At 42.9% G+C, this 12,834-nt stretch overlaps 2 protein-coding genes across 2 annotated transcripts in view; both read left to right on the forward strand.

The window, feature by feature from the left end:
• Positions 1 to 4,051: 4,051 nt before the first annotated feature.
• On the forward strand, positions 4,052 to 11,026 carry LOC103908013 (complement C1q and tumor necrosis factor-related protein 9A). The gene is made up of 3 exons (XM_009290287.1): positions 4,052 to 4,217; positions 6,990 to 7,052; positions 10,221 to 11,026. Exons 1-3 carry the CDS (start codon positions 4,052 to 4,054, stop codon positions 11,024 to 11,026), a joined length of 1,035 nt encoding a protein of 344 aa, XP_009288562.1.
• A 1,378-nt stretch (positions 11,027 to 12,404) lies between these two features.
• The window catches only part of MIPEP (mitochondrial intermediate peptidase), an 82,196-nt gene continuing 81,766 nt past the window's right edge, over positions 12,405 to 12,834 (forward strand). Inside the window, exon 1 of the mRNA XM_009290288.1 lies at positions 12,405 to 12,521. Coding sequence (XP_009288563.1) covers positions 12,405 to 12,521 — 117 coding nt within the window. The remainder of the gene's footprint in view (positions 12,522 to 12,834) is intronic.

Consider the following 12,834-nt stretch of genomic DNA (forward strand, 5'->3'; position numbering starts at 1 on the left):
CGTGAGAGTCACCCCACCATGTTTCTGTGATGGCGACTAAGTCATATCTCTCCCGCTGCACAATGGCTTCCAGCTCCTCCTGCTTGCCGCCCATGCTGCGTGCATTGGCGTATATGCACTTGAGCTGGGCTATCGATTTCGCCCCGGCATCGGCACGCCACCCCTAGGCTCATCTCTAGCGAGCCTGGTTTTATCCCCTTCCCCCTTCGAACCTAGTTTAAAGCCCTCTCAATGAGCCCTGCCAATTCATGAGCCATGATCCTTTTTCCCTTGTGAGACAGCTGGACTCCGTCTGTCACCAGCAGGCCCGGTGCCGTGTAAACCTCCCCATGATCAAAAAAGCCATTTGATCACCATTAAATGATCACCATTTAAGGAGTTGATGATACGCTCAGTTGCTTACCACTAGTCCTTAGACAGCAGCAGTTTCAGTAGTTTCAAGAAGACACAGGTGAGTATCAAGTTATGGCTTCTTCAAATTTAGTTACCAATAATACATAATTTAGTAGCACAATAGCTTTGACTGATGCTTGAATGGCTAGATGGAAAGCCTGCTAATTACACATGAAAAGCTCTCTTTGTCATTCCATTTATTTACTTTAACTCAACCTCGTTACTTCTTTTCCACAATCATCTAATATTTGTGATGCCACGTTCACAGCATTGTTATTTTTAATTTCTATAGTCTTTTTGTCCCTAATTCCATTGTAAATTGCTTGACACAGAAACAAACTTTATTACATGTTTTTGCAGCACAATAATGGTACGAGACATGCCTTCCATCCTGCAAACCAACCAAGCTGTCAAAGGCTAACATTTGTATAATGTATTTGTATAATGGAACAGGCAAATCAAAGCCTTATTATAGAATCATAGAATCATTAAGGTTGGAAAAGACCTCTAAGATCATCGAGTCCAACCATCAACCCAACACCACCATGCCCACTAAACCATGTCCCTAAGCGCCTCATCTACACGTCTTTTAAATACCTCCAGGGATGGTGACTCAACCACTTCCCTGGGCAGCCTGTTCCAATGTTTAACCACTCTTTTCAGTAAAGAAATTTTTCCTCATGTCCAATCTAAACCTCCCCTGGCGCAACTTGAGGCCATTTCCTCTCGTCCTATCGCTAGTTACTTGGGAGAAGAGACTTGACACCCACCTTGCTAATCCATTTTAACAATTTACTTTCATGTAACAGTGGTAAAAGCCAAAGTACAGAGCACTTCAGCTTAATATTGGAATAAATAGGAAGATTCCAGTTTAAACCTCTGTTTTAATTATTGAACAGCTCTCAAAATTAAATCACTGACCTTTGAGAATTTAGTGACCAAACAAGTACTTGTCCTCAAGGCACATATTTGAAGCATGCATTCCTTTACATGAAGCTTTTATACTCTGGTTAAAGATGCCCAGGAACACTGCAAGTACAAAGTGAATGAGGTAAGACCAAAGATCCTATATACGTGATGATGGTGGTGGTGATGATGATGATATTGATGTTGTCAGCCTGTGGAGAGGAGTGCATGTACGGGGACCAAACTGTCTATTCCTTAGACAAAAAACACTCCCTTAGACAACTGGGAATCAGGTGTTCTGTCAGTGCACAAGGACTGTCAGACTTCTCCATGGGGTGCATCATATCCTAACAGCGTCATACAGAGCACTTCTTCCTTTTGCACTCTTCTGGAGTCTTTTGACTAAGGCAGCAAATGTTTATATAGCTCAGAAGTAGCAAATGTTTAATCTATTTTCAACTTTCTTTAGTGCCAACCAGCAGCAGCAAAGTGGGATTTTGCTGGTGGGTGATCAAACATCTCTCTATAGACCATTGGCAAAGGCACCATAAATCATATTTCCAATAATTGTTGCAAAATGGGGAACTTTTCTGAAGACAGAAGAAAAAGATTAAGGAACATGTCCCAAAATTAAGGTCTTCCTCTATAAATTAAGTTAAAAGAATATTTAGATCTAATATTGCTAACAGGGTGTGATTATTCTTATTGAGAATATACTAGTCTCTTGCTACATGGTATTTGTGTGCATTGTTTCATAAGACTGAGAAATGGTGGTGAAGAGAATAAACAGAAGACTTTTTTTAGTCAATGCTAGTTAATATTTTAAAAGGAATACGGATCTTAGTATTAAGTTCTCATTAATGAAAGAACAAATTAAAAAGCCAATTACGTAAAATTTACTCATTCTATCACTTTTACCTGTATAATTACTTAACCTATATAGCCCAAGCTTCTGTGCATTAGACATTTATGAATATTAATTCCAAATAAAATGGGCATTGTGTTGCTATTTGATTTTTGTTCCTCAGTCTAATCTCTGCCCATTAATTGCTCTTACACTCACTTAAACCAGTTGTGTCCAGAATTAAGTATTAATATATTTCAGTGGGCCTATATTAAAAGACATTATATAGGAGGGACACTCTAATGAAAGGATAAATACAAGCTGGACTCCAAGTAGCACAGTTACATGAAGGGGGAGAACCAGACTAAAGACTTGTTTTTGCCAAAAAACTCTCTTACTTGATCCCTCACATCTTTGCCCTCATCTCACTCTGTTCCAGCTCTGACCCCCTCAGGTCATTCAACTTATTAACCCAGTAGATGACTAACTCCAATAAAAAAAAAAAAAAGAGAAAAAGATGATCGCTTTGTGCTGAATTAGGGGGTTGAATTGCCCTAGCTCACCTCCTGTGGCACCAGAGACAGCTCCTGGGAGATGAGAGGTGCAAGTGTGCAGTCACGAGTAGGTGCAGGGAGAAATGTGGATGGAGAAGCGGGCATTAAGACCTCTGCTTCTTCTTGGTTATGAGCTGTTTGACTGGCTCAATTATATTATTTTTCCCTTAAGAAGCTGTTAGATAGATACTGGGTTATTAATGGCCAACAGTGATAAAAGGTTGGAGTCCAGAGAGAAGAAGGGTTTCCTTACAGACTCCAAATGCATAAGGTGCCATTTGGTAGGAAGTCTTTGAAATACAAAAGAGGATGCTGGAAGATGTAGACAGGCTTCTGGATGGCTCTGAAAGGCTGCAATGGCCACGAAAGAGCTCCTCTTTGGGCACTGTGCTGGCTAGAGTTGTTTACAATGAGATTTCTGACCAAGGAGAATGCCTATGTGTTATGTAAGCAAAACTACAGCTCAGAGAAACAGGACATTGTATGAATGCTTGTGTACAAATGTGGGATCACTGGTCCTACCTGAATCACGCCCCAAGACTTCAAATTTTGACTGCCAATTTGGGCTTAGGACAGCAACAACATTATTATTAGCACGCTTCCTTGTAGACTTGCCAGACATTGGGGTTTCACGGTTTTGGTTGGAGTAAGGCAGGTCACTGGAAGTTCTTCGACATATAGCTGCTGCAACTGTATATTCCTTGCTGTAATTGCTGGGGGGAAAAAAAAAGAAAGATCACTTTTGCCCGAGTTGCTTTTTTGTTATGATCTTGAATTTGGGTTAGATTCAGCCAAATCCATGAAATCTGGGCTTTGTCAATGCACTCATGGTTTAAATAGAACAGTGTGAAACTCTATGGGATGCATTGAGCTGTTGTTTTCTTGTTTGCTGGATAGATCCTGAGGATATCAAGGGTAGCTCCCCAGAGCTTTTGTGACTTTCAGCTGCTCACCATCTACCTGCACCAAAATTTCCCTTTGCAGAGTCACTTATTTCCACAAGTCATACTGCATGAGAAAATATGAAACAGAACCTGATGCTCCAAATCACAGGGAATTAAGGAATATTTCAAATTGTGTAAAGCTGAGTTAATGTTTCAAACGTGTAATGATGCTCTGGCTGATATTCCCATTAAATTATTATTTGAAATAGCACTCAGTAGTCCCCAGGACTGTACTTGGTGCTATATAGAGACCTATAAATAAAACAAAACAAAACAATAGACACCATGAAAACCCATTTCCTTTTTTTCCTCCCTTCCCCCACCCTGCATCCCCTTCTAAGGTAGACTTAGGCAGATGTACTTTTGCTTTCTTAAATCTTTCAGCCAAAATCATATAACCTATCTAAAGAATGAAAAGCTGGATTATACTGCTGGCTATTGTAGTCAGCACAGCAGAAACACAAAAACAGGACGTCTGTACCCAAGGGTATCCTGGCATCCCCGGCAATCCTGGGCACAATGGCATACCTGGTCGTGACGGACGTGATGGTTCAAAAGGCGACAAGGGAGATACAGGTACTATGTTAAGAATGAATGATTTCATGTATCAAATGCAATGCCATTAGTTCCCGAAGCTGTCTGTAGTCACACTGCATCAATGGGATTATTCTGCCTAGCCTTCAGAAAACATTTCAGACATTGGTCATTTACTTGTTTGAAGAAGGAAATATAAAGAAAGACCTAATAATGAAAGTAAGATAGCGAATACAATGAAGAGGTCAGGTCCATGGGATAAAAACAAAAGCGGAAAGACTTCACCTTCTACTTTGGAAATATTCTCATGTCTATTTGAAATTTTAAAGCTTGTAAACCTACTCCTACATCTCTAAGATAGCAACTGTATTTCTGTAAAGAGCTTCAAGCCCAGTAAAAAAAAAAACAACAACTGATACCTTGTTCGGTGTAATAAGAAGTGTGCAGTGGTAAGAAGATTTCTCTTTCTTACCTAAATTTTACATTTGTAGGACTTGCTTCTGAGTGTGCCTACTTGCTGTAACTCAAAAGTCACTAGAGGGAAGTTCAGGAATGGAGACTATTGAAAAACAGTGTAGGATTCATCTCTGCTCTGACAGGCTATAATAGAGATTTGTGTGTGATACTGAAGACAGAGGTAATCATCTCAGCATCCTAAAGCTAATAATTCCCATAGTACTTCAAGCCTCAGCATAACGATGACCCTTGCATCCATGCTGGAATATCAAGGCCAGGGTTGCAGAAGGTGATAAATCTGTGGCATGTGGGTATATAACACTTCATCTGGAGTGTCACAACCCCAGAATGCAAAGCACAGGACAAGTGCAAATCTGCTGCTTCAGATTTGTTCACAAAAATTGGGGGGGGGGGAAATTTTCCCCAACAGGCTTTATGTCAGGTCAGCTATTGTGTGGCATCACACCCGTGGCATTATGGCTTAATGCATAAACCTATCACAAACACTGTTATTGTGGGCCTGGCTAACTCAGCTGCACAAATCAATCTGGATCAAACTCGTACTTATCAGATAAACCCTTCTACAGAGTGCTGATCTTAAGGATTGTGAATCACAGCTCTTTTCAGTGGAGTATATAATCTAGTACATAAACCAAACTGAGGTTAACAGTCGAAAAGAAATTAACTTAAAATGTGCTAAAGTGTTTTACTATGTCTTTCAAGCTAGTGGGAACGTCTGCTTTTAACAGACCGCTAAGCTAATGAATCACCTGCTCCACCAGAAAAGTATATGCCTCTGCAGACAGCGTATGCTGCAGAATCAGTGTTGAAGGTGTAGTTTGATGTGCGGTTCTTTGATGGCTATGCTGGTATAGGCAGGATCCTCTACCAGATCCTTTTCCTACCACTTGACTCTACTCTCTTATACACCACAACTGTTTGTGTGGCTATACAGTAAACTAGATCAGCTGAAAAATAACCAGCACTTATAATTTGGGCAATGAAGAGTTATTCACTGCTTATCGCCTGCCCTGGACCACTGGAAGACAAATCTACCAACTTACATATTTACCTCAGTGATTGCTAAAGAGTTATTTTGAACTCTCTTGTTTATAAAATGATTTAGAGTTCTCTGTCAAGCAACCACTCACGTGCTCCTTCTGCTTTCAGTGCCCTAGCCTGGCTAAAACCAAAACCTTTTAAAACTTAGAAACAAACAAAAAAAATTCCATTAGCTTCTTAATAGGCACATACAACTAACTGCCTTCTCTTTCTATATGCAGGGTCCAGGAAGGTCTGAAAAATAGAAAATCTAGAGCTTACTTATTTTCATTTATCTTATAAAGGTCCTCACTTTACTCCAGTGAGTTATCACATGATATAACTGGTTTCTGATTAAGTCCCCAACTTTTTTTCCTAAATTAAGCTATTATGATGACTGTACTGACTACTCTTTGTTTGAACAAATTGGAGTGACTGTACCATTCTTTATATGGTATGTTTATATTGTATGTACCCCTTTGCAGTTAAATACATGAGACTTACTTTTGTTCCTTACCAAGTCAATGAAATTTCAGCAGATGCTGGACTGTGCCCATTGTGCAGAAAACTGCTAAAGAACTGTTCTCCAGCCTGTATGGCCGGAGAGCTGTTCTTGGAATGTGGTTACATCCAAGCTGCCAGCTCTTTTTTCTTCTGTTGCATTCTGGATGCAAATCCCAGTTTCGATCACACATCTCTTGGTCACCTGTGATGTCACTACAAAAATGACTTCTATAATTGCTCTCTTTAGAGCAGTGGGAAGTCCGTGTCATGCTAGATACAGGGATCAAGAGTGTGAATGCCTTCCCCAGATCTACGGGCAATATTATTCCACTGTAATGTTTCATTACCTTTGGCCAAACCCCTGCAGATGTCTCTTCTTGAGAGGGGAGTTTACCATTGTTTCACTACTAGGCTTCCTGTCCCTGCAAAGCTTCTTGATGAACATGGCCTCCTCACTCCTTTTCCTGCTGGTATCTTCCACGGATGGAGGCAACAACAGGACAAAAGGTTTTCACATTGGTGGTCCTGACCAGGGTATAGCTCCTCTACATATCTCAGTAACCCACCTCTTTATGCCAAGGATTCCCTCTGTCTCAAAAAAGCACTGTCCTCAAGCAAGGTTTCTGTGCTCTCTGTCAATCTCTCCATAAGATAAAAGTACCAGCAGTGGCACCCACTAAAAGTCAGGAATAAGACTACTCTTTACATTACTGTTTAGCCAGGCTTGAAGAGGGAGGATTAGAGAAGGATTCATCCCAAGTTTTCTGGTAATTTAATTGTTTAATGAAAATCTGTTTTTCTCTTCTGTACTAGGCAAAGCAGGACTTCCTGGCAGTCCAGGAAAAGATGGTGCAAATGGAGAGAAAGGCGAACAAGGTCAGAGAAGGAGTGTTTCAATTTATTTGTCTATCAACTGCTGCCCTTGTGTTTGTGAGCACTGGACGTGCTATACATTCTAGCTGTAGCGAAAGTACCATAAAGGTTAAAAAACCTTTTTTCCAGAAGTAGTAGAGGCTGCACAGATATGCTGACAATCCAAGAGGAATTTGCCACCTGCAATTATCCCACTGCCTCTGATGCCCTACAACTTGTTCACTCAGCCTGTTATCCTACCTTTCCCATCTCTGATTCTTTTGTCAGCTTCTGAGGAAGACACCACATCTGCAGCTACCTCAGGAAAGTGAGGCTCCTGTAGCTATGTATGCAACTTCAGGGAAAGGGACTTTTAAAAGAAATTCTAGAAGACACAAGTTATACACCTAAAAATACAGGAGATCCTGTATACTTCACCTGTTTAGCCAATCTATGCATACGCAGCATGTCTCCTGTGTCAGATGGAAGTACATGTGCAGAGTGACTTATGCATAAAAGCAGGGAGTCAGCCATTGTGCAAGTGGCATCACATCATTCTGCACAAATTCAGTAACTCTGAGCTGCTGGACTTGTGCATCCTTAGAGTAATTGTACACAGACAATGTATATAAACTTACTGCACCCTCAGTAAGTTTGCAGATGACACCAAGTTGGGCGGGAGCATTGATCTGCTCGAGGGTAGGAAGGCTCTGCAGAGGCACCTGGACAGGCTGGATCAATGGGCCGAGGCCAACTGTATGAGGTTCAACAAGGCCAAATGCCGGGTCCTGCACTTCGGCCACAACAACCCCATGCAGCGCTACAGGCTTGGGGAAGAATGGCTGGAAAGCTGCCTGTCGGAAAAGCACCTGGGGGTGCTGGTTGACAGCCGGCTGAACATGAGCCGGCAGTGTGCCCAGGCGGCCAGGAAGGCCAATGGCATCCTGGCCTGTATCAGAACTAGTGTGGCCAGCAGGAGTAGGGAAGTGATCGTGCCCCTGTACTCGGCACTGGTGAGGCCACACCTCAAATATTGTGTTCAGTTTTGGGCCCCTCACTACAAGAAGGACATTGAGGTGTTAGAGCGCGTCCAGAGAAGGGCAACAAGGCTGGTGAGGGGTCTGGAGAACAAGTCTTATGAGGAGCGGCTGAGGGAACTGGGACTGTTTAGCCTGGAGAAAAGGAGGCTGAGGGGAGACCTTACTGCTCTCTACAACTACCTGAAAGGAGTAGCGAGGTGGGTGTCGGTCTCTTCTCCCAAGTAACTAGCGATAGGATGAGAAGAAATGGACTAGAGTTGTGCCAGGGGAGGTTTAGATTGGACGTGAGGAAAAATTTCTTTACTGAAAGAGTGGTGAAACATTGGAACAGGCTGCCCAGGGAAGTGGTTGAGTCACCATCCCTGGAGGTATTTAAAAGATGTGTAGATGAGGCGCTTAGGGACATGGTTTAGTGGGCATGGTGGTGTTGGGTTGATGGTTGGACTCGATGATCTTAGAGGTCTCTTCCAACCTTAATGATTCTGATTCTATATATCCAAAAGCATGGAAACCTGCCAAAGACAGTGTCCAGGTTCTCCAAAATCCTTAAGTTGACCCTGAGAAATAACATACGGTATATGCATTGCATGGGAGTAATTACAAGCTGCTCTACACCCCTCAGACTTTTCTCCAGTCTATTAGAAACGACTCCAGTCCTGGAAGAAGTGTGAGACATGAGGCCAGAAATGTTTAAAATTACCAAAGCTACCTTCTTTTCCTGTGTCCTTGTCCTGATGGACCCACGCTGCTTTTCCCAGAGGCTCACCATACAACCTCACCTGTTTTCAGTTCATTGCTGCTGTTAAATACTCTCAATTGTAAATTGAGAACAGTAAACTGTAAATACAGCATTATTCCTAACATCAGAAGCCAGAGGCTCTTATACAGAAATTACCAGCTTCTTTTCCTGATTGATAGAGTATATGATCATTATGGTATCTTTTGTCTATCAACTGCTAACACACCCTTTACATGAGGAGACCTTCACCTTCAAAGCCTTGTGCAGCAATCAGAGGATTTTCAAAGGCTTTGAGCTTCAGTCCAAGAGTGGATGAAGGATAAATGGAGCATGTGGCAGCAAATAACAAGGACAAAAAGCCTTTAGTTGCACTGCAGTAGCAATCTAGGTAACCCAAGCAAAGTTCCATCACGTGGAAATCACAGAAACACATGGCAAGCAAGTTCTGGGTGTTGTCCAAATAGAACCTTCCTCTGATTAAATTGTGAACCATCTCCCCCATTTTGTATACCAAAGGTTGAAACCAAGTGTCCGAACAGATGCTACTTGTGCCTGAGATGATGTGAGCTGTCAGTGCTACCATCAGCCTGTAGACAAATCACACCTTCCTTTCTTTGAGCTCATTCTTGCTGCTCTCAGCCAGGGCACCTGTTTTCTAACACAATAGCAGGTTCTTCAGATGTTATGCTTATCCTGCACTTAAATGTATGAGAAATTGTATGTACAGTGAGTACAGTATGTACAGTTGTTGTGGTTTAAACTCAGTCAGCAACTGAGCACCACACAGCCACTGGCTCACTCCCCCCCGCCCCCCGGTGGGATGGGGGAGAGAATTGGAAGAGCACAAGTGAGAAAAAGTCGTGGGTTGAGATAAAAACAGTTTAATAATTGAAATAAAATAATAATAGCAATAATAATAATAATATGATAATAATAATAATACACAAAGCAAGTGATGCACAGTACAATTGCTCACCACCCACCGACCGATGCCCAGCCAGTCCCCGAGCAGTGGCCCCCCCCGGCCAGCTTTCCCCAGTTTATGTACTGAGCATGATGTCACATGGTATGGAATGTCCCTTTGGCCAGTTTGGCTGTGCCCCCTCCCAGCTCCTTGTGCACCTCCAGCCTTCTCAGTCGGTAGAGCATGGGAAACTAAAAAGTCCTTGGCTAGTGTAAGCATTACCTAGCAACAACTAAAACATCAGTGCGTTACCAACTTTGTTCTCATCCTAAATCCAAAACACAGCACTGTACCAGCTACTAGGAAGGAAATTAACTCTATCCCTGCCGAAACCAGGACACACACCTACACATATATGTCTTTGTGCTGAAACTCATGTTGTGCCCCACTAATCCAGTGGAAGATGACAAGAAAGTGTCTTTTTTTTTTCTTTTTTTTTTTTCATTTAGGAGCCAATGGGACTGTTGAAGAGAAAGGGAACAAAGGAGATAAAGGAGAAAGAGGACAACCTGGGAAACTGGGACCAAAAGGAGTTATAGGGTCAGTGGGTTACAAAGGTCAGAAGGGAGAGCTGGGACTGCAAGGTCAGAAGGGGTTAAAAGGAGACATTGGGCCCATAGGTCCAAAAGGGACAAAGGGTGAAATTGGCCACCCCGGAAGAGTTGGTTTCCCAGGGCCAATTGGCCCGACTGGTAACCCAGGTCCTAAAGGTAATACTGGAGATCTGGGGCCACAGGGTAATCCAGGAGTTCAGGGGGAAAGAGGCTTGAAAGGAGACAGAGGAGATAAGGGGAACGTAGGTGCCCCAGCAGTCCTGCCAAGGAGTGCTTTCAGTGTCGGCCTTACAATCACCACCAAATTCCCCCCCCCGAATCGCCCGATCAAGTTTGACAAGGTGCTGTATAATAGTCTAAATGACTACAACTCAGTTACTGGCAAATTCACCTGCAAATACCCCGGTGTTTACTATTTCACCTACCACATCACTGTCTACTCAAGGAACGTCCGAGTAGCTCTAGTTAAAAACGGCATCAAGATGCTGCACACGGTGGACAGGTACCAGAGTGGAGAGGACCAGGCCTCGGGAGCTGCCATCCTCGAGCTACAGGGAGGAGATGAGGTGTGGCTGCAGGCTCACCAAGGAGAGACTTTCAACGGGCTGTTTGCAGACGCTGATGATGATACCACCTTCTCTGGGTTCCTCCTGTTCAGCACCTCTGACCCGCTGGAGCCGCTGCCATCACCCGCCGTGTAACTCCACATTATCCATGAATGCTGTATGTCTGTGTCCTTCAGCCCTCCCTAATAAAGTTGTTATCTGCTGGCCAATTTCTACTGGATTCAACAGAAAACAGAAATCACCCAGGGAGGTACCCCGAGGGCTGAAAAGGAGACGTAGGACTGCAGGGCAGGTTGGGACCGGTTAGGTGTCTCCCTAAAAGTTGAGTAAATTTTTTTTTTTACTGAAGTCATCACAGTGGGAAGGTGTAGGATCACACTAGTTGTATCTGTAGGAAACCAGGCCTCATTAGGCACACAACTGCTCATTGCACAACTCATTGTGCTCGTTTTCATGACCAGCTGCTAAAACAGAGCTCAAGTCTTCAGAGCCATACTCAGAAGAGTTTGAATTAAATGCCTTCTTGTCCCAGTCACAAGGTACCAGGTGTTTATTTATTAAACTGTCCTAATCTACTGTTGTCAGCTCTGTTTTTTAAAACTCAAAATAAAAAAAATTCCTAATGTGCATAAACCTTTTTTATGACTGCAGTTGCAGGACAGTTCGTTTCAGGAATGGCTTCTGCACAAGAAAGGACAACTCCTAAGAATCCACAGTGCTGGGCTTGACACATTACTGGTTTGGTGACTTACTGTAGTTATACAGGAATGCATGCACCAGTTCTGAAGGGAAAATATTTTAAAAAAAAGTGGGACAAAATAAAAGATAAAATTTCAAGTTCTGGAATTACGACATGTGGGTCCCTGCCATCTTGTATAAACATTAAGCAGTAGTTACTTACAAGCCAGTTTATATCTTTCTAGGTGGCATGCGTAGATGGACTTGAAACTTGGTTAGTTTGCATCCAACCATTTCAAAATAATTTTTAAACTTGGAATTAGCGTAGTTTGATACCTCCACAGGGGCTGCTTGCTCTGTGGCACAGATGAGTTTTGTTGCAGCTGGGTGGATTTTACAGCTTTTAAATATGGTTCTTTCCTCTCTGTGTAGCCGAAGGTCTGAAATAGAGTGAAATAGAGTGATAGGAGGAACTGCCATGTGGATTCTCTGATGTGGGCAGATATTCAAAGCCAGTGCAAAAATACAGCATAATGCTGCTGTACTTCAGAATTAGCCGGTGCAAAACAAATTCTCCCAAATGAAAGATAATCTTTAATCAACGCTGAAGCAGACATACTGGAGAACTGTTTGAGAAAGATTTCCTGTGCCATAAAACTTTAATTTCTGTTAATTTTCTCAGAATTTTTTCTTTTTTCTCTTTTCCCCTAAAACTCAAAAGTATAACAAAAGATGCTGGTAAGTCTCACTCCCTTCCCTTAAAAGAGAATAAAGCAGAGATGCCGACTGACACGGGTCAGCATAATGAAATTTAGCACAAATGCAATGTAGGAGCATGAGGCCTGGCTTCCTATCACCCCCAGCGCTGCTGAGGAGGCAAGGAAACGTGGACATGTCCCCACAGTTGTTGAACCCCAAGTATGGATCGCAGACCCAAAACAAACACGGTGAGGTGGTTTTCTTCAGGAAAAACGGCTGCACTTCTCACGTCAGCTGAATTATGGTGAGGGAGATACTAGGACACTAAGACAGACAAAAGGGTTATGTGAATTTTTCAGTAAGAGATTTTTTTTCCCGTAAGCCACAGGACATAAGTTTGTGTCATAGAAGCATCTGGACCAAAAAACGCTTTAAAATGGACATAGGTTTAACTGGAAAACACGGAGGAGAAATTTCAGTCGGTAGAGGCCCCTCCTCTCACCGCGGCCCCGGCGCCCGCCAGGCCCCCGCAGGCCTGCGGCAGAGCCCGGCCAGCACGCCGGGCC

The sequence above is a fragment of the Aptenodytes forsteri genome, unplaced genomic scaffold (genome assembly GCF_000699145.1).
Source record: "Aptenodytes forsteri isolate BGI_AS27 unplaced genomic scaffold, ASM69914v1 Scaffold155, whole genome shotgun sequence".
Lineage (NCBI taxonomy): Eukaryota > Metazoa > Chordata > Aves > Sphenisciformes > Spheniscidae > Aptenodytes > Aptenodytes forsteri.

Coding starts and splice junctions, on each gene's coding strand:
- LOC103908013 (XM_009290287.1), top strand. CDS start 4,052: ATGAAAAGCTGGATTATACTGCTGGCTATTGTAGTCAGCACAGCAGAA. Junction 4,218..6,989: donor AGGCGACAAGGGAGATACAG/GTACTATGTTAA, acceptor CTTCTGTACTAG/GCAAAGCAGGACTTCCTGGC. Junction 7,053..10,220: donor TGGAGAGAAAGGCGAACAAG/GTCAGAGAAGGA, acceptor TTTTTCATTTAG/GAGCCAATGGGACTGTTGAA.